Source organism: Gossypium hirsutum, chromosome D01, assembly GCF_007990345.1.
Source record: "Gossypium hirsutum isolate 1008001.06 chromosome D01, Gossypium_hirsutum_v2.1, whole genome shotgun sequence".
NCBI lineage: Eukaryota > Viridiplantae > Streptophyta > Magnoliopsida > Malvales > Malvaceae > Gossypium > Gossypium hirsutum.
In genome coordinates this window covers 58,464,927-58,488,085 of record NC_053437.1, presented here as the reverse complement: position 1 = coordinate 58,488,085, position 23,159 = coordinate 58,464,927, and the positions used below count along the sequence as shown (strand labels likewise).

The following is a 23,159-nucleotide window of genomic DNA, read 5'->3' as shown; positions in this document are numbered from 1 at the left end:
CCGATAGGTATTCGGAGTTAGGTAAGTGGGTGTTAATAAACAAGTTAAATGACTCCAATGAAGGATTTTGGTGTGGCTAGGACAATTTTTTGAAGAAAAGGCTCACCAAGCAGATGAAGAATCCAATCAAAAGATTTTTGAAACTCGATTAGCTTCTTGTTCTTCGACCATGTTTGCAGAAGAACCATGTTGGTTCTTTCACTCGCTCTCACTCTCTATTGCCGTTTTCTTGATTGTATTTTTTAGGAACACCAACGAAATGTTGCTTGAGTTGCACGATCATGGCACAAGGGAGGCAATCCAACTTTTGAAGTTATCACTTATCTTCACTAGTCGATATTAACTTTTTTTGATGTTGTAAAATTTAACATATAGATTATGGCATATAAGTTAATGACATCATGTAAATTTTTGTTAATGTATGAATATTATGTTTGGATGTAAAATATAATTCTCAAGCTATTTATTACTTCTAATATTTTGCTTTTCAATTTAAAGGATAATTAAATTATTTGTTTCGTTAATGATATTATAGCACATTAAATATGCATTACAATTTAAAAATAATAAAGTAGATTGTATATTCTTTTCTAATATTATATATTATATATTTTTATTAATTCATATTTTAATAATAATTATATTAAGAATGTCATTAAATTATATATTCTATTATTATCATTAATTAATTTATTATTAAATTGTATTTAATAATAATCCTATTAAAATTTAATAACAATAACAATAATCATTTACTTAAAAATTTATACTAAGGATACTTTAGTCTTTTAAGTCTTTTTCCTTATGTTATTACAATATTTATTCTATTCAACCAAACAATTAAATTATTATTACAGTTCTATTCCATTATAGCTCTATTCAATTTCCCCCAACAAACATGATATTAGTTGTTAAATTATGAAAATACTCTTCCGTAATTAAAATAAGTTATATAATTCGATTGTACTTTAGCCTTTTTCATTTAAAAAATCAATAAAAATATGTATATGGTGAGATTCAAACCCATGTCAATTGCACCAGTAAAACCTTTATTTTACGCCTCAACTAAAGCATTACTTCAATATTTCTATACATTTTTATTTTAACATGCATAATTTAGAACACACATATTGTAAATATTTTATGTGTTATTATAATTAATTTGTTTCAAGCCATTCATTTCATTTTTTATTATTTGTTATTCTTAAACACATATTTGTTTTCTAAATCTATGATTACCACATGCATACACGTGTGATAAGGGGCACATCTATGGGGCTGGTAGGGACCCCGACCCCCCCTAAAATGGAAAATTTTTCATTTAGGCAATTTAAAAATTTTAGTAAAGGTAAACTTGTACTTTGGCCCCCTAAAAATGATAAAATTTTGATTTAATCCTTTAAAAATTATAAAAATATACACTATTCAAATGGGTGAAATTGCATTTTTACTACCGTAAAACTTACAATTTAATTTCGCCCCCTAAAATTTTTTTTTGGCTTCACCACTGCGTGTGATAGGATTTCTAGTATGTATAATAGTTTGTCATAGTTATATAGTATATTTATTTATCATCTATTATAGTTAGCTATTAAAATCTATTTAAGCCACCAAATCAAGCCAATTCAAGCAAATTGATTAATAAATTTGATTTTGATTTTTGACCAATAATTATAGTTATATATATTGTAACACTCCCTATAACACCCCAAACCTGGCCTAGAAGTTATGAACGGATGTTGAGGAATTACATTAACTTCTTTAAAAGCTTTTGTTTCGACCAAACTAAAAGCGCATTTCAAATAAATGAAATTTGACAAAACTTTTACAAATGTTTAGAAAAACTTAAATCCGGAATCACTTATCTCAATCCCAAAATTTGAATTCAAACTCGTGTTTTGAAAATAAACATTTTTGCAAATCATTTCCAACTTAAGAACAAACACTCGTTAAAACTATTCGTTTATTTATAAAAAAAACTCTTTAGGGGTTAATTTTGTAGTGGAAAACTTTTAGAGTTTTAATTTTGAAAATCAAGTTTTAAATTGTTAACCCGCCAGGCTTTGCCATTTCATGAAGAAATGCCCAAAAACAAAGTCTAAACAAATTTATAGTCCAAAATAATTAAAAACATAATTATCTTATTTAATTATCTGTGAATGATTCCAAGCTCCCGCACACCATCTAATCTTAACCTCACCGTTTACCTGGAAGGTCAGAAATAAAACAAAGGGGTGAACTATAAGAAATCAGAAACTCAAATTGAGATCACACACAATACAATATACAAATCAGAAAATCATAGAAAATTTCATAATGATCAATCAAATAGAGGTGAGTATGCATGATTATGCCAATGCGGTATTTTTCAGAAAATCATATTGCGAATTTTTCAGAAAACGTCCTACCAACTCCGCTACACACCGAAATAGAGTTCTCCAGAACTCATCTAACCAAATCACACCAATAGAATAGTTATAGTCAATGCCACCAAATATTGTAGATAAACTGCCAGATTGGACATATGTGATCAAACAACTGTATTGCAGCCCAGCTACCAGAACAATCATATGTGGTCAAGCCACCATAATTGCAAGTAAGCTACTAGACAAAAATGTGGATAAACCACCAAAATATGCAGATCATTAAACTGCCAGAATCTTCCTCCTTTCAACATTATCTCAAACCCCATGCAAAGTGTCATGGCATGCATATACAGAATCAAAATGTTAAACATGTAGGACATGGTGATACACAATATCATAAAACAGAAGGCATGAAAGTCCATGCTTTGTAGAACTGATTTATCAAATATTATAGAAACACATCAATTTTGCCATAAAATTACATGCATGGTTGTATAATAGATTTAGAGATACAAATTCACATAATCGTACCATATACACACATATACAGACATAGTGAACCAAAACATACCATTAGAACTACCAGTATCATATCATACAAATATATATTTTACATATACTTTAAACACATCATCATATAAGCATATTCACATATACCTTGTTTTCAAGTCTTATTTAAGCGGTATGGACCCTACGAATAGGTTAATTATGATTCATGGATCAAATCAGGCCTAGATGAAAATTTTCAGAAAATGGGCCCACACGACCCAACTGGTCAGCCCATGTGGCCCACATGACCTTACACACGCCAGTGTGACACACACGGCCTAGGACATGGCCTACTACACGGCCGTGTGGCATCGACAGACCAGTTTTCAACTTTCTATCGTTCACTATTTTTTTAGTTTTTCGATATACACCTGATCATTTTTCAAATACGATGCTCTGACACATTCACAGACTCCCGGATTGCAGCAGAAAATCCTAAAGCTCACTAATTGTTGGAAGAAAATTCGTCTCACAAACTTCTCCGAAAATCAAAACCACAACTCAATAATCCTACTAAACACAGCCAACACCAAAAATTAGAACGACAAAAAAGAACCTGTCATTGGAATTCACACTACACCAACGAAGGATTTGAAGTAATAAAAGGAAGAAAACGTAAAAGTTGTGCACAGGAAAGCAATTTCAAAAAAATAGAAGCAAAAAGGACGCAAATTGAAACAGGAAAAAATGGTGAAAGTGGAAGATTGAACGTCAAATTGAGGGGGAGTGGGATGGTTGTGAAGGAGGAGTTTCAGGAGAAAATCCCTCACCAAAAACTTTTAAAACTACCCCACTAACTTCCACATATTAACCACATTAGCTTTTTTCTTCCAAATTCGAAACAAAAATCATCTCCACTTTGTACACACAAGATTGAAACACAAAGCCTTAGGGTAAGCTAACAAACACCCTACCACCGAACCATCAGCCTCATTCTTTCATCAGTTGAACAAAATTAATATATAAATAAAATGTCCAAAGGTAAGGGTTTAGGCAAAAATCCAAGAAAAAGATTCTAACTCAGAACCTCACACACACAAGCACAACACTTGTAACAGCTCATTTTTAGTGAAATCGAAACAATAATTTTAGGACCACAAATTCGAGGTTGAAAGAAAATTTATTTTAATATTATTTTATAGTCTACAGTATAATAGAAATATCGTATGAAAATTTCATTAAGAAATTTTAATGTTTACATGTCTAAATTGATGAAAAGAATCAAATTGCATAAAGTGCAAAAGTTGAATTCTAGTAGCTAGAGGTATCAAATAGCTTTGGAATTTAAAATTTGAGGTCCTTATATGAAAAATAAACCATTTAGAGGATCCATCATTAGAAATTGAAGAAATATTAAGGTTAATTTTGGAAAAATGATAAAATAATGATAATAAATGAAATAAATAATTAAATTAATATAATTTTCTTCATCTTTCCTAAAACAAAAACATAGAAACCCTAGCCATGGAAGCTTGAAGATAGACAAGCTTATTTTTCTTAATTAGGTGAGTATTCTTGTCCCATTTTAATAGTTTTTATGTTTTCAAGATCATAACTAGCTATCTTGGGGATTAATTAGCAAAACTATTAAAGTGTTAGGGTTTTACCATGAATGAGCATAGTTGAATTATGAAGTTTCATGGTAGAAAATGAAAGGTTGTTGATAAATAAACAACTTTTGCAAAGAGAATTTTAATGAAATTATGATTTAGGGACTAAATTGAAAAGATGGAAAATTCATGGAAAATTCTAAATTTTATGAAATACATGGGTTTCTATTGTTATATATGAAAATAAATTAGGCTTGTAATAAGGATTAAGTTGTATGAATTTCATTTTTCGAGCCTAGGGACAAAATTATAATTAATTAAAAGTATACGGGTAAAATAGTAATTTTACAAAAAAGTGTATTGGACTAAATTGAATGTGAATTGTATTAAATTGAGCTAAATTCATTCGTATAGGTCTAGATAGACCTAGTACAGAATTGGATTGAGGAAAAGAAAAAATATCGGATTAGTAGCTTACAAATCTACGTATACTTGTCGAGGTAAGTTCGTGTAACTAAATTGTATATTTATATGTTTAAATTGAATGATATGCATGTGAAATTTATAATTGCCATGTATAAGTATTGATCACATATACGACAAGTACTAAGTCCCGTTTGAACCTTGGAAATTCAATGGATACAAATGACATGTCATTAAGGGTTCCTGAATTGGTTGTGGTCATGTATGTGTTGTGGACATACCACAGCTCGCAAGAGCGTCCCATTATTTAGCTCTTATGAGTATCCTACTATATTGCTCTCACGACCTTCCCGATATTTGGCTCTTATGAGCTTCCCGTTTATGGCTCGTATGAGCTTCCTAATATTTGGCTCGCAAGAGCTCCCCATTATATAGCTCACATGAGCTTCACTACACTAAAACAGGCTTTTAGCGGCGCTTTTTTAGGCCTTTAGCGGTGCTTTTTAGCGCCGCAGATACTTTTAGCGGCGCTTTTAAAAGCGCCACAACAGATGCCGCTAATGAATGCGCCGCTAACTTTAGCGGCGCATCTTGCACAAACGCCGCTGAAGACTAAGACCTTTAGCGGCGCTTTAGTGGAAGCGCCGCTAAAGACCCTGATCTTTAGCGGCGTTTTTGGGAGAAGCGCCGCTAAAGACAATGGTCTTTAGCGACGCTTCTCTCTTAAACGCCGCTAAAGATCCTTATCTTTAGCGGCACTTCTCCCAAAAACGCCACTAAAGATCAGGGTCTTTAGCGGCGCTTTCCCCTCAAACGCCGCAATAGACCCTGATCTTTAGCGGCGCTTTGACCAAAAACGCCGTTAAAGACTATGATCTTTAGTGGCGCTTTTTCCACAAACGCCGCCAAAGCCCCTTATCTTTAGCGGCGCTTTGACCAAAAACGCCACTAAAGGCCAACACATTTAGTGGCGTTTTTTTAAAAAAACACCACTAATTTTGGCAGATTTGTAAAATAAAATTTTTTATATTTTCAGCCCTCCTGTAAAAACAAATCAAAAGAAATCATATCTAAACCAGCCAAAAGTAATAAATCAATATATTAAACAAATAATATAATAAATATCAATAAATAAAATAAAAATCGTATTATTCTTACAAAAATGTTAAAAGTTAAAATGATAATTAAAAGTCAAAATCGAAGTATATTTACACGATAGTCTAAGACGGCGGCTGTTGCGACTGCTGAAACATCTTCATCATACTCTGAAGCTGCTGCTGGAGTTCATCGAACTTTTGACGCTGCTCTGCTTCCCTCGCTACAGCCTCTGCTTCCCTCGCTTTAGCCTGTACTTCTCTCGCTGCCGCCTCTGCTTCTCTTGCTGCCGCATCTACTTTAAGCTGCTGCTGGAGTTCTTCATACTTTCGTTGAACCTCAGCTTCTCTCGCTGCTGCATCTGCTTTCAGTTGTAGCTGGAGTTCTTCATATCTTTTTTGAACCTCAGCTTCTCTCGATGTTGCCTCCGCTTTAAGTTGTGTAATTTGTTCAATTGTTGTCGCTTGCATACGAGCCATCTGGTCTCTTAACCTCTGAACTTTAGCTTCGGCTCGACTCCCCGAAGGCATATATTGTTGCGAGCTAGATCCAAAAAATTGGGATGGGTTAACAAAAGATCCTTGAAATCGAACCCGACCATACCTTTCAGGACCCAAAACTTCAGTGATAATCCGGTTATCAATGACGTCAATATGAACAGAACTATCACTGGAAGCAATCGCTTCGTACTCCGCCTTTTTATCCTTTAATTTTTCCTAAAAAATAAATCAAATAGTTAGGAACGCAATATATATTAAAAAACCCAATGCAACATAACTTAACAATATTTGCATTACAATAAATGAAATAAATCATTAGAAAATAAACACTATAAATAATTAAAACAAGTGAAATTGTATTAATTAAGCAAACGTACCATAACTTCTGCAGCTTCAAGAGTCATAGGGTTTCCATCTTTCTTCCTATGTGTAATGTCAAAAAGTTGAAGGCGTCCAACTTTTTGACCGGACGACAGTTCCTACAATACAATAGTAAAAATATTAATGTAAGTAAGTAGTTATCATCCTCCAATATATAAAAATTGAAAATACCTCTGCATGAGCTACACACGCAAAACTTTTCGACCCAGCTATGCGAGTGAATTTTTGTTGCTGCCTACTTTTTTTTCCAACTTCTTCACGATCCTACATTATGAAATTATTACTACATTAATTAGGAAATACTATACACCAAAATAATTTCAAAATTTTATAAGTTACACATACATCTACTTTCTTTGAAGCCTAAAATCTAACGACCTCTTCCCACTGGTACCTCAGCATTCCCGGCGGGACATTTTGTAATCTCTCGTCCAGTGTTGTTTTTGTCTTAAAATAGTCTTTCTTTAAAGTGCTCTTATGGTCTCTCCATCTTTTTCCCAATGCCTTCTTTACATAAGCATCGGAGACCTCTAGAGCAAATCTCGCCTACAAAAAACACAACTTAAGAAAGTAAATGTAAACGAAACTTAAACCCAAGTATTATAAATGACATACACGTTTTGTTACCTTAATGTTATCGAGAGCTTGGTTCTTGTTACTCTCGGGCACTTTATGCCATGACTCGAAGTTAATTGGCAACATATTTGCATTCCGTGCTAGAATGCCCATGTATCCTACTAAAAGGCAAGCTTCTGATCCAACAGGCTGACCAAAGCTATTACTGGATACTTGGACACGCTCGACTGGATCTAGGTCGTATAAATCGCTCAATACCGTACGTCCGCGACCTCTCCGCGTCCTACCAGTTTCATCTGAAAAATAAAAGTATTGTAATATACGAAATTTAAAAAAAAACAAACAAGAAGTCAACACACATGTAAATTAAATGTTAAATTACTTTGAACTTCTACAGGTTCCTCAGGTGTAACCGGAACATTCGAAGATCCAATAGCAGTCTATTGTTCAGTGCTGTTTGTTTCCGCCGAGTTTGGAGTACCTTGAACAATGCGGTGCGATCGCACTTTTCTTCTAGGAATTTTATCTGCAATACAAATAAATTAGTTGAAAACTTAGTATACAATTACAACAATAATATCCCATATAAAAGAGTTGAAATATCATCATTCGTAGATGTAATTAGATAATCGTAAAAGCTTACTACATTATAATTCGTAAGTCTCTTCATCCGTATTCTGGCGGACCCATTGAAATTGTGTACTAGTACCAGGGATGTTTTCGTTTAAGTTCTGTTCTGGAAATGGCAAAGTTTGTGTTTTGTCGTCAATGTCATCTCTACTTCCACTGCCCATGTCAAACAAGTCTCTAGGGATGTTACGGAGTACAACGTACCAACCCTCATCAGTTGGGTCTTTTGAGTAAAAAACTTGTTTGACTTGAGAAGAAAATACATACGGCTCATCAATCAATTGTTGTCCTGTGTGAATCAATTGATCGAATTTTACCATTGTGAAACCAAATTGATCTTGCTTGATTCCACGTGCAGTATTAACATCAGCCCAATCACCTCGAAATAAGACAACTTTCCATTTGCCGTAGTAATCCAACTCAATTATGTCAGTAAGAAGTCCAAAATATTCCACATTTCCCTCCACAGGATTATTGTCCCTAGCACTAGCATAACTTGTAATTGAGGAATTAACCACTATTCCACAATTTTGCGTTCTCCTCAATCTCTCGCGATATTTTGTATGAAATCTGAATCCGTTTATGAGGAACGCACTATATCTTTTAACCACCCGATTTGGACCTTGGGAAAGCAATTTAACTTCGTCAGTGACGTTCTTCCCACTCCAAACATATTGAATGGAAAGTAAACTGAGTAATTAAAAATGTTTTGAGTAAATATTATTATTTGTCGGTGAAAGCTCCAATTACATACTGTTTGGCTTAACCATTCATGAAAAGATTCTGTAAACAACTTATTGATATCTCGATGTTGTGTTCTTCGGGAGCGCGAACGAGATCTCAATATTTGTTTGTACTCACTATGTTAAAAATATGTTCAGTTTGTTAGACTATAAACAATTTTTAAATGATGAATATTTATCAAATTTCTAGAACTTACTTGCGTAAAGGTTCCATTGATTCGTGGTGAAACAGAACATATCGATGTGCTTGAACCCACGATAAATCATCTAATTCTGCAATTTCAACTTTACCGATTGGTTCTCCAAAACTTTGGAACAAATAAGTATCGGCAAAGTTATGATCCGTGAGTCCAGCATTTCTATTTGGTCTGTTCAACCTTGTTTCAACATCTTCTAAATATCTTGAACAGAAGGTCATACATTCCTCTGCCAAGTAGCCTTCGACAATCGATCCTTCTGGATAACGCTTGTTGCGGCAATAAGACTTTAATTTGGATAGGAACCTAAACACGGTATACAACGTTATCAAAAGTTGTAACCAAAAATACATAGGTGAATGAAGGAAAATTTTAAAAATTGTAATTAACACCTTTCTATGGGATACATCCATTGATAGAAAACGGGTCCGCCAAGAATTGCTTCATGCGGGAGATGGATTATCAAGTGAACCATAATAGTGAAGAAGGAAGGTGGGAAGATTTTCTCCATGTTGCATAAAGTTAAAGCGGCTCGATCCTGTACCTTCTGAAGTTCTTGAACATCCAAAACTTTGCCACAAATGAATTTCATTATATTGGATAGTTCAATTATACAAGACGTCACCTTCTTCGAAATACAACATCGTAGAGCAACTAGCAATAAATCTTGCATCAAGATGTGATAGTCATGTGATTTTAGCGAATATAGTCTTCGATCTTTAACACTAACACATCGAGATATATTAGATGCATACGCATCTGGAACCTTTATATCCTTCAACACAATGCAGAACACTTCTTTCTCTATCTTCGACATTGAGAAAATAGAAGGCGGCAACCGATACTTACCATTCGGAAGTGGATTCGGATGAAGATCAGGTCGAATTCCCATCTGAACTAAATCAAGTCGACTCTGAAGATTGTCTTTTGATTTTTCGTCTACATTCAAAATTGTACAGACAATGTTCTTGCAGACATTTTTCTCAATATGCATAACATCAAGATTGTGTTGTAAAAGGTGGTGCTCCCAATAAGGCAACTCAAAAAAATACTTCTTTTCTTCCACAAGTCCGCCTCATTAGGATCATCCTCTTCATCGGAGTTATCATCAGCTTCATTATTTGATCTTCTATTTCTTTGCGTGTTTGTCGGTTGATTATCTTCCCATAACTGAAATTCATATCTTCCAACATTAACAAGATTTCAGATCCACTTTTCTGCGAATGAGCTTCTCTGAACTCTTCAGTACTGTCAAATGCTGAACTCTGAAATCTAAATCTATGATTTTCCGGTAACCACCGACGATGTCCCATGTAAGAGAACTTCTTCCCATTGTATAACCATTGCGAACATGTTTGTGCAGCACAACAAGGGCACGCATAACGACCCTTGGTACTCCAACCAGATAAATTGGCATAAGCGGGGAAGTCATTAATGGTCCACATCAAAGCTGCACGTAAATTAAAGTTCTCCTTTCTCAGCACATCGTATGTCTCGACACCAGCCCATAATTGTTTTAACTCTTCAATAAGTGGCTGTAAATAAATGTCGATATCATTCCCGGACCCTTTCTCTCCAGGGATAATCATAGATAAGATAAGGGAAGATTGCTTCATGAAAATCCACGGAGGCAGATTGTAAGGAACAAGCACTACTGGCCAAGTACTGTATGCAGTACTCATGATCTTGTAATGATTAAATCCATCAGATGCTAGGCCAAGCCTCACACTCCTTGGATCGCTTGCAAAGCTTGGAAATTTATTGTCAAATGATTTCCAAGCCAAAGAATCTGCCGGATGCCTTAATAATTCATCACCGGTTCGTCCTTCATGGTGCCACGTCATTGACTTCGCTGTCTTCGACGACATGAAAAGCCTTTGAAGCCTTGGTATCAGCGGAAAATATCGTAAAATCTTGACCGGCTTCTTTCTTGGCTGTGCATCATTTTCATCGTCGTTCCCATCTTCTGTGTTTCTATTTATCCAACGGGATTCGCCGCATACATGACAGCACTGTTGGTTTCTCCGATCACCCCAATACAACATGCAATCATTCGGGCAACTATGGATTTTGTTGTACCCAAGACCTAAGTCTTTTATAATTTTCTTCATATCTTTGCAAGACTGAGGGATTTTTGCAAACGGAAACATTTCTCTCAAAAACTCTAACAGCATTGTCAATGAGTTCCCAATCCACCCTCCCAAACATTTTAACTGGAAAAGAAAAATGTAGAATGACATTTTTGAAAATTTCGATCCCTCATATAGTTCTTCGTTCATCGCATTAAGTAGCGCGTAGAACTTTTCCGCTTCTCCATTCGGCTCTTCATGATGTACACTTCTTCCGGGTTGGGCACCAGCATTTCCACCAAGATTACAATCATCAGATGGCAGAAAGTCAGGTGGGAACGACTGTAAACCATGACTCTGAATATTAAATGCTTCACGCAACATCCCTTCCATGTCATCCCCTCTAACAGACTGATGGTAGGCAGTACTATCATAAGATACATCCATCCTTGAAGAGGAAGTACTAGGCGGGCATTCTCCATGAAAAAACCATTGTTTATAACCACGAACAAACCCATCAACAATTAGATGCTCGTATACAACTTCACGATAATGCCAGTTTATGTTGACACACTTCTTACACGAGCAAAGAATCATGTTCTCTTGGCTTGCATATTGAAATGCAAAATCTAGAAAAGTTTGTACTTCATTTCGATAACCGTCGTTTACCCTTGACAAATTCATCCAAGACCGGTCCATTTCTTATTTCTTGAAGCCTAATCTTGAGAATAAATTGCACGGGTTTAGGATTTAGGAATAAGTATAACTAAGCTACGTAAGTTATGTATTATGTAAGTTATTTATTATGAAAATTATGTAAGTTGTGTATTAGTCAAATTATGCTATGTAAGTTATGTATGTCGTATAAGTTATGTAAGTTGTAAGTTATGTAAGTTATTTATTATGAAAATTAAGTAAGTTATGTAATTTACGAATAATTAAAAAATTGTAAGTTATGTAAGTTGTAAATTATGTATAATATTAATTAACTAAGTTATGTAATTTATGTATAATATTAATTAATTAATTAAGTTATGTAATTTATGTATATTAACTAATTAAGTTATGTAATTTATGAATAATTAAAAAAATGTAAGTTATGTAAGTTATGTAAGTTGTAAGTTGTAAGTTATGTAAGTTGTAAGTTATGTATAATATTAATTAACTAAGTTATGTAATTTATGTATCATATTAATATAAGTTATGTAACATATGTATAATATTAATTAACTAAGTTATGTAATTTATGTATCATATTAATGTAAGTTATGTAACTTATGTATATTAATTAATTAAGTTATGTAATTTATGTATAATATTAATGTAAGTTATGTATAATAACATAAAATTAAGTTATGTAATTTATGTATAATATTAATGTAAGTTATGTATAAGAACATAAAATTAAGTTATGTAATTTATGTATAATATTAATTAACTAAGTTATGTAATTTATGTATAATATTAATGTATGTTATGTAATTTATGAATAATTAAAAAATGTAAGTTATGTAAGTTGTAAGTTATAAGTTATGTAAGTTGTCAGTTATGTATAATATTAATTAACTAAGTTATGTAATTAGAGATGGGTATTACTGCTCGAATTGGTGCCCATATGCATGTAGAGATTGACAGCAACATCATGTAGAGCAATAAATACCATGCAAATTATCAGTGATAAGGTACTGCAGATTGAAAAATTAAAAAAAAAAACTTAATTGTTTTAATATATAAACCCATTTAAAACCTAAAACAAAACCCATTGCTTTTAAATTTTTAATAAAACTTTTATTATGCTTTTAAATATTCTATAACTAAATAAAAATAAATCAATGTCAATATCTTATAAATTTATTACTTTTTTTATTGTTGTTAAAACTTTCAAGAATATGTGTTCTCCTTTATATTATTATTGTTATTAAAACTTTTAAAATTTTGGTCGTCATTATTAACATTTTCAAGTTTGGTACTTTTTTTTGCTATCATTACACAATAATGCCTCGTTTGGCTACTAGAGTAATAATATGAGGAAAAAACTTATTTATTATATATGTATTACAATGGTTAGACATAAAATAAAACAAAATATTTAGTAAAAATTTAAACTTGATGAGTAATAACTCTTGTAAAAAATGAGGCTTGTTCAAAATAAGCGAAAAATTCCCCTCTTTTGCTAAAAATAAATCATAAAAGTGGCTAAATATTACCAACTGAATTAGTTTACTGTTAACCCATATACTAAAAACATGAGTAAAAAATAATACTCCAATCAAAAGTAACCTTTAAAACTTGTTCTTTGCAGTACATGAATGATAATCTTGCTATCCAAGAAAATGAATGTTTTGAAACACAAAAATAGACAAATTCGCCCCAATTCATAGAAGTGTAGGCCAAACTTTTTGTCCTGCATAACCAACTGGAAATATCCAAAATTCCACATGTTTGATATCTTCATATACAACTAAATATAGTGACAAGATTCAGAGGCCCCAACTGCCTATGTCCAAACTCGTGAAGTGCACATTTCACTCTCTCAAGACACATGTTATATGCAGTGCAATTTTTTAATGAAATATTATTACAATCTAGCATCATACATGGATATAAACATTCAGGGCAATCATATAAGAAACTAAGAATGTATGATAACGAAAATATATGTCTACAATGTAGACAGTTGCTTTCAAATGGAAATGTAAGTCAAGAAACTTACAGCAAATCTCAAAAGAAGACAAGATTTTCCAACACCAGAATCTCCAATAAGCAGAAGCTGGAACAGGTAGTCACTGCAAAATATTGCAACCAGATAATCTCAATATATGTTCCAACGATGCATAAGAATAATAGCTACAACTTTAACATGTGAGTTATGTAATTTTATTTTCGCCAAAAGAGGCCTAATCCCCAAACCCAGTCTCTCATAAACCAAACCTAAAGTTTAACTTGTCAGCGTTAAAATGCCAATTAACCAAATTAAGTGCCCAAAGATTAACCTTAGAATGCCAAGCAATTATCGGTTGACAGCGAAGTTTACTGGTGCATCAAGAAAGCGCAATTCAAAATGAATTTCGATTTCAAACAAATTAGAGCAAGTCACCATCATTCGTAAATATATACATACATAATGAGCACATTTTTTAAGACAGATTTGCTTCTTCAATACACATAATCGATTTAGCAACATGTTAACAAAATATAACAAATTATTTGCAAAAGAATACCTCGACCACAATTTATTATGGCATCTTACAAAATTAGAAGCCTATGTCCCTCCTGAATGTTAACTGTTAATGTTAACTCTTCAACAATGAGAAGAACAAACTAGAAAGCAAACACAGGATTGGTACTTCTTCCCAAACCCTAGACACGAAAAAATTCCCAAATTCCTCGAATTCCCAAACAAACAGGCCAGAGCTTGGTGATTGAATTTATTATTTAAACCCCAATTTACCAAATTACACTTAACCCAAACCCTAAATCAAGATACAGCATTTTAAAAGAAAAAAAGCTTACCTTTTCCCCAAAAATTCCGCAACTTTGATAGTATCCTGTCAAGATTGGCTCAGCTGTTGCTTCGTTTCACCCGATTTATGAGTTCTCCTCTCCCTTTTTTCCTTTGTTTTTTCTCTTTCGTTTCTATCGCTTCCATTTTGTCTGAAGGCTGTTTGTTTCTGTGTTTATTGTATTCTACCTTATAGAGAAAATGATAAGTTAAAACACGATGAAAGAAACGGCATCGTTTTGCCAAAATTTTAAGACACCATTCCGGTGTTTGTTAGGAAAACGCCACTATTTCTTGTATATTTGCGGCGTTTCCAAAAAACGCCACTAAAAATTGAATTTAGAATCTGAAACGGCGCCGTTTAATAAAGCTTTAATGCATATTTCAAACTATTTTTTAACTTATTAAATTTAATTCTATTTAAAATAATATTTAAATGACAAAAACATTAATATAATTGATATCAATTGGTACTTTAAATTGATTTTTTAAAACATTATTTAAAGAAATTAATCTAAACTAACCTAAAACCTTTATCCGACCCTTGAAACCCTAAACCCTAAATTTTAAACCACTGTCCCTTAGCCCGTAACTCGTAACCCTTAAACCCCTAACCCTTATATCCCAAACTTTAAATTCATATATACCCTCTAATCCTTAAAATAGCACGGCCATCCAAAATAATCCCTAAATCTTTAATAATCATAAAATAGTTATAATTAATAGTAAAAACTTTTAATTTGTAATATTACATTTATAATATTTATTTTTTGTATAAAGTTTGAAATTTATAATATTTAATTTTATTGATAAATAAATAAATTTAAACTATATACTCATAATTTCAATATATTAAATTTATTATTATATATTTTAGAAATATATAAGAACATATTTGATATAAAAATTAATAAAACTAATTAATCTAATAACTTAAACTCTAACATAACCGTTGGAACCCTAAATCCCAAATCCATAACCCCCTAACCTCTTACCCCCAAATTCCCTAACTCCTAAAGCATAACCCTTAAACCCTAAATCCCCCTAACCCCTAAACATCAAATTTTCAATTACACAAACAAACAGTGACATTTTCACAAAATTGTAGACATATTTGCGGCGTTTTCCCGAAAAACGCCAGTAATAGAGTACATCATTCAACTGAAACGACGCCGTTCTGATAGAGTATCAAGAATATTAGCGGCGCTTACCTATAAAACACCACAATAGAAATTGATTCCCTAACACGTAACGACGTCGTATATTGCAATATTTGTGGCGCTTTTTACTACAACGCCGGTAAAGGCTACCTTTTGCGGCGTTTTTCTATAGAAACGCCGCTAAATTTCTCCTTTTTTTTGTGGATCTTACATTTAAATAATTAATTACCTATTTATTTAAAAAATACATAATTACCTACTTATTTATTTGTTTATTTATTTATTTATACCAAGATTATTTTGGTCCTATATATACAAATTAAATAGTTAATTATAACTATATATATCCATATATATCAAAAATATCAGATGGCCGTTAAATATTTCGGTTAAATGTTTTTAAATTTACAACGTTACTATATATTATTAGTTAATTGTATCATTTAACAATCTTCAAATTATAAATTAACATGCATCCATAAAATGATCATCTAACTACCACGCACCTATATATTATATCTATTAATAATTATAATATAAACTATACTAAACTTCATTAATATATATTAATTAAATTTATTGATCATCTGGATTTATTTTACAAATATATATATTTACCGTAAAAATTAATCAATCTAATATTAACCTCTTAAGAAACCCTATCATGACCCCGACCAAACCCAAAAAATTCCCTAAATTTATATTAATAATCACAAATTAATATAGTGAAAATCTATTAAACATGCAAGTTAATTATATATATATAGTAGTTTAAAATGTTGTGTACAAATTAGTTGAAATATGCTAGCAATATTATCTTTATCATGACAAAAATTTCCGTATGGATCTAAATATAAGTTTTTATCATTTTTGAACTTAAGTATCGATATTTTTGCATCTGCTATATTGCTACTAATTAACCATATATATAGCCATGCATATATATATATCAAAAAAATCAAATGGTTATTAGGGCCGGTTAATTAATGTTTTTAAATATACAAGATAATTATCATTTAACAAGTCTCAAATTATAAATTATCAATCGACATGCATAAAGTGATCATGATCTACCTATTATAATATTCAATATTTTTGAAATTTATTCTGGAATATCTATTTTACATATAAGAATGTATATATTCACCATAAAAAATAATAAAAAAATCTAATTAATTAAACCCTAATTAACATGCATGACCGTTGAAATTAACCCTAAATCTCAAACCCTTAAACCTCTAACCCCTAAATTAACCTTAAATCTCAATTACCTTAAATCTATACCCCGTACTCCTTAAAATACCGTCCATAAAAAAAATTCCCTAAATGTTTAATATATATATTAATCATAAAATATAGTCAATAATTAATTGTTAATATATATATATTTTGTATAAATTAGTCGAACAATATATATATACTACCAAAATTTATTACTCTTATAAAAAGTTAATTCTATTTTTAATTTATTCTTTACATTAATACAACAATTTAAGTTTTATTATATTTTATTTTATTCATAATTTAATATATTTTCTCTCGTACACGTTATATATATACGACTTCTCTTTAATAAAATTTTTTTATATTAATCAATATTATTTGTTAATTATAATTTAAATGTAAATTGTCCCACTATATAATAAATAGAATAAAATATTAATTATTTCAACTTATAATATTTTTGTTACTATTAGCGGCGCTTCGGTAAAAACGCCGCTAAAGGTAAATACATTAGCGGCGCTTAGATACAAACACCGCTGAAGACAAGAGAATTAGTGGCGCTCAGTTAAAAACGCCGATAAAGATCCAAGCATTAGCGGCGCATAGACAAAAACGCCGCTAAAGATCCGAGCATTAGAGGCGCCTACACGAAAACGCCGCTAAAGACTCGAGCATTAGCGACGCCTACACAAAAACGCCGCTAAAGATCCGAGCATTAGCGGCGCTTACACAAAAACGCCGCTAAAGGTTTAAAAAATCGCAAAAACGACGCCGTTGGTCTTAGGTTTTTTGTGGCGTTTTATGTAAAACGCCGCTAATTCCTATTTTTAGCGGCGCTTCCGGATAATCGCCGCTGAAGCTCTACCTTTAGCGGCGCTTTGGATAAATCGCCGCTAATGCTCGATTTTTTGTGGCGCTTTTGTTCCAAACGCCGCAAAAAGTGCCGCTAAAAGCCTATTCTGGTGTAGTGCTTCCTATTTACATGTCTGTATAAACATACATGTACATGAATTGACAAATTACAGATTTGTACACTTCGTGTGTACTACCCGTGTATCCAACGATATTTTAAATGGTTCAACGGGCAAAGTTTTGATATAAGACAATATGAATTCAAGATGAATTACTATGGGTATATATACTTGAAATACATGGATATGATTTGTACATGTTATATGGACACATGATGTGAAAAGTATATATACATGGAAATTTGATTATTGTTAAGCTCATACATGTTTCTTGATATTCATATGAAATATATGACTAACGTGATTGATGAGTATATGTGTTTAGGCTATTGGCCAAATTGATTTGGATATATATCTTGTATGCTTACCTTAAATGTAATTACATGGTAAGTTAAGTTCCATGTTATACGAACTTACTAAGCTTAAATGCTTACTCTGTTTTATTTCCCCTATTTTATAGCAACTCAAAAGCTCGTAAGGGTTGGAAGCTGGTCGGAGCTACATCACGCTATCCATTGGCCCATTTCGGTATATATATAGTAAATTCATTTTGGTTATAATGGCATGTATAGGTTCATTTGGCCAATGATGGCATACAACTGTTTTATTGTGATTAACCATTTGAATGGCTTGAGTTTGATGTATATATATGGCATTATCATGTTTAATGTGTGCTTGGTATGGTTGAATGATGGATAATTCATAAGTATATTGATGGTTGGATTGGATTGGTATATTAGGTATAAATTTGTTTATATGTGTATTTGGTTAATTTGGTAAGTATGGATTCTTGGATATATGTGATGATATGTTATGTTTAAGACTTGAGTTTGGCTTGTTTTAAGTAGTTTTATATGACTTGATGATGTGTAAAAGTGTTGATGTAGGTTGAAGACAAATTGGGTGAGAAATGTGACTAGAAAAATGATCAATTTCGTCTACACTGGCAGAGAGATGAGCATGTGTCTCAGCCGTGTGTGACACGCGACCAGGTGACACGGTCATGTGTCCCTTGTATCTTTTAATTAGTGAAAACTAGAATGCTCACATGGCCTAGCACACGAGCGTGTGGCTTGGTCGTGTGACCCATGCATCTTATTAATGCAAGTTAGTATACTCACACGGCCTAGCACAAAGGCGTATGGCTTGCCCGTGTGACCCAAGTCAGTAAGCTCACAAGTTTGGACATGGGCTAGGATACGGCCCTGTGTCCCTATTTTGAATGTCCACATGGCCTGAGACACGGACGTGTATCTTGACCGTGTGAGACACACGGCCTGGCCATACAGGTGTGTGTCCCCTACACCTTTGAAAAATTTTAATGTTTTTTGAAAAAAATTCTCTGAGTACCCGGTTTAGTCCCGACTTATTTCTAACATGGTTTCTAGGCCTTGAGGGCTCACCTAAGGGACAATATGATTTATTTTGATTTGTTTCTGATATGAATGCTAGTTTATATGAAATGTCTGTTATTTGATTTGTAAATTTAGGTAATGCTCTGTAACCCTATTCTAGCTAAGGGTGAGCATTCGATCGAATCGAATCGAATTAAATCGAAAATTTTCAAGTTAATCAAGTTTTCGAATCTCGTTTTATCATCCTAACTTTATTTGAAGTTTTCTCGAATCGAGTCGAGTGAGATGGAATTCGAATCGAATCGAATATATTTGTTCGAGTTAAATTTTAAAAAATAATTTTGGGTCCTTGTAACCATTGTCACCCATCGTAATAAAATTTAACCACCTTAATCAAATTTTTTATTAACTTTCATCACCTCATAATTTATTTATTAATTTTTTATATACTGGTTAGCTTCTTTGCTTGCTTAGTTGTTTCAATTATCTTCAGATTCTTGTCACTATGTATTTTGGAATTAAAAAATATATTAAATGTAAAAATATAATTTTTAATAAAAGTTATTTTAAAAATAAAATGTGAAATTGATACCAATATAAAATTTTAACATGAATATTTTATGGCATAATTAATAATTCAATTTGAATATAAATATTAAATATGACTAAACAATTCAATAATATAAATAATATAAAATGTGAAATTTAATTTAATAATATGAATAGTAGATATAAATAAAATTATTACTATTTATGCTTAGTGATTTTTTTTGGATAATTTTGATTTTTTCTTTGAGAGTAAAGGGTGAGAAGTAAAATTTTTGGGGGAAAATAAAAGGTTTTGGGGAATAAAAGTTTGAGGGAAAGTAAATAGAGGGGAGTAAAATTTTGGAGGAAAAATATTAAAAAAAAATTGGAGGGGGAGGGTTTGGGGTAGATGGGAGGTGGGATGGGAAGAGAATAAAAGTTCTAGGGGAAAAGTGGGAGGGAGTAAAAATTTTGGGGGAAAATAAAAGGCTTTGAGGGTTTTGGGGAGTAAAATTTTGAGAAAAAATAAATGGGTGAGTAAAATTTTGGTGGGAAATGAATTTTGGGTAGACTGGGGGGTTGGGAGGGGAGGGGAGTAAAAGTTTTGGGGGGAAGTGGGAAGGAGTAAAAGTTTTGAGGGAAAAATAAAAAGGTTTGGGAGTTTAGGGTAAAAATGTAAAATATTATAGTTTGATATTCGAATTATTCGAATTATTCGAGTTATTCGAATTCGAAAACTCAACTCGATTCGAACTCGAAATTCGAAAAAAAATTCGAGTTGATTCGAATAAATCGATTAACTCGAATAACTCGATTCGTTTAACTCAAAATTCGAATTTTTTTTCGATTTTTTCGAGTCGAATCGAGTTTTGCTCACCCCTAATTCCAGCGACGGATATGGGTTAGGGGTGTTACAACACCTATCCGCTGAACCAGATTAACACACTTAACATAATTTCACAGTTCAATTCTTCTAACCTGGTTTTTAGGATATGACACCCCCAACCCGGCCTAGTAGTTTCGACTAATTCGAAGGTGTTACAATCGATCACTAGAGTGATCCCGTAAAGCCATTCTTCTTACTTGAGTTGATTTGTTTGAAAATCACTCTTTTGTTTTTAGGAAAACATTCATTAATTTAAACTGTTTTTACCTAATAATTCAATTGCAATTTCATTAATGTGGAGTTTTGAATAAACGGTTAGGGTTTTCAAGAAAATACTTATCAAAACTTTGAATATTTTGTAAAGCAGCGGAAAACATATAATAGTTTTCTAAACCGAATGACATGTAAATATTAGAGTAATATTTAAATGTCATGCATAAAAAAAAGCTAAAAAATCTCAAACCTAAGATATTAAAGCGAGAAAATATACTTTAAAAATTACAAACTCACAAATAAATGATTAATGAAAATTTTAATGAAACTATTAAGCAAAATAAGCTGCTAATATGAGGCTTATCTGATGTCATTCTTAGTCCTAGTTTTCTATACTACCTGAGAGGCAAAGAAAGGGGGAATGAAATTACAACGACTCAGTGTGAGACTAATCTTAAACCATAATCTATAATTATTTATTTAACACCCCTAACCCACATCCGTCGTCGGAATAGGGTTTCGAAGCATTACTGAAGCTTATCGATCAAATAGACATAATTTCAAGCATTTCATATCATATAATATTCAATTCAAAACCAATCAAACTCATACATATTGTCCCTTATTTGAGCCCTTGAGGCCCAAAATACGTATTAGAAATAAGTCGGAACTAATTCAAAAACTCAGAGAATTTTTTGAAAAATATTAAAAATTTTCAAGCTTTAGGGTTCACACGGCCGTGTGGGCATTCTGAATAGGGACACACGGTCATGTCCCAACCCGTGTCTATACCCGTATAACTCTCTGACTTGGGTCACACGGCCAAGCCACACGCCCGTGTGCCAGACCGTGTGCCCTTTTGAAATAGCCTCGCACGCCCGTGTGCTAGCCGTGTGTCTCACACGGCCCAGTCACACGCCCATATGCCTGACCGTGTGGACTTAAAATGTACCTTAAACAACAAGTTTACCATTCCCTATAAGCTTGGACAATAAGCAACTCAAAAATCATTCGTTTAACCAATTCAAAACACAATCAAACACATCCAAATCATATCAACCAAACATCCTAGATGTCTAACCAATGTACCCTCATTGGTACCACAATTATATCATCAAAACATCATTCAAATCCAATTTGTAAACATACCAAATTTAATCTATTTTACTTAATTCATGTTCATTTAAACATTAACTTAACATATCATAATATGACCTCAAACCTAAACACATATTTATATATATAACCAACAAACATTAATTTATAATCTTATTTACAATCACTCCACAAAATAATTAATATTTAGACACTCTAGGTACAGGCCGACATAAAAGGAAAAACATCACCACATTTGAGTTCAAGACCGTTGTTGGATGCTAAATCGGCGATCAAAATTAAGTACCTAACCTACATATGGAAAACAAAACCGTACATTTAGTAAAACTCAGTGGTATTTCTATAATTTAAATATTTAAATATAAGAGATTACAAATATATAATTGTAATGTAAACACATATTAATATTTAATTAATACAACAACCATATCATGTTTCATTTTTTTCACCAATATCTCAATTCTCATATTTGCCTAAATTTTAATTTAGTCCCTAAATCGAGACTAACTTTATTTCTTTACAATTATTCCTATATTTTCATACAAATCCCACTTAAAACTAAATTTAACTCTCTATTTTCACTTAAATCCCTAAATTTTAAAATTTCACAATTTAGTCCCTATTACTCAAAATTTACAATTTACTCTACAATTCAATCCTTTTTCATTTCTAACTTAAAAATCTTTCAATCTAATCCCTAATACTAAAATTATTCAACATTAACAACACTTGAAAACTCAATAATTTTTAAAATTTTGACATGAGTTGGGTAGTATTTAACACCGAGATTCCAAAAACATAAAAATTACAAGAAAAGGGACTAAATTGACTAACTAATTAAACTTGGAACTTTGAAACCCTAGCCTTGTCTTTCTCCTTTCTTTCCTTCCCTTTTTCTTTCTTTCCTTTCTGTTTCTTTCTTTTTCGTTTGTTGTTTCTATTTCTTTTTCTTTCTTTATTTGTTTTTATTATAATATAATAAATATCTTTAAACATTAAGGTAAATATATTATAATATATATATTTTAACTTTAAATTTTATATTAATTTTTACCTTAAGCTGCCTCATTTAATGCCAATGGCATAACTGCTTATTTAATCCCTTTAATTATTCTTTAATCTATA

General features: G+C 32.0%; 1 protein-coding gene across 1 annotated transcript; it reads right to left on the bottom strand.

Moving 5' to 3' along the window:
* Window positions 1-2,141: 2,141 nt before the first annotated feature.
* LOC121213608 (uncharacterized) lies at window positions 2,142-6,958 on the bottom strand. Its single transcript, XM_041086407.1, has 3 exons — window positions 6,861-6,958; window positions 6,211-6,699; window positions 2,142-2,207 (listed from the first exon to the last, which is right to left on the bottom strand). Exons 1-3 carry the CDS (start codon window positions 6,885-6,887, stop codon window positions 2,142-2,144), a joined length of 582 nt encoding a protein of 193 aa, XP_040942341.1. The 5' UTR covers window positions 6,888-6,958.
* Between the last annotated feature and the right edge of the window lie 16,201 nt (window positions 6,959-23,159).

Coding starts and splice junctions, on each gene's coding strand:
- LOC121213608 (XM_041086407.1), bottom strand. CDS start 6,887: ATGACTCTTGAAGCTGCAGAAGTTATG. Junction 6,700..6,860: donor TTGAAGCTGCAGAAGTTATG/GTACGTTTGCTT, acceptor TTTATTTTTTAG/GAAAAATTAAAGGATAAAAA. Junction 2,208..6,210: donor AAGCGAGGGAAGCAGAGGCT/GTAGCGAGGGAA, acceptor CTGACCTTCCAG/GTAAACGGTGAGGTTAAGAT.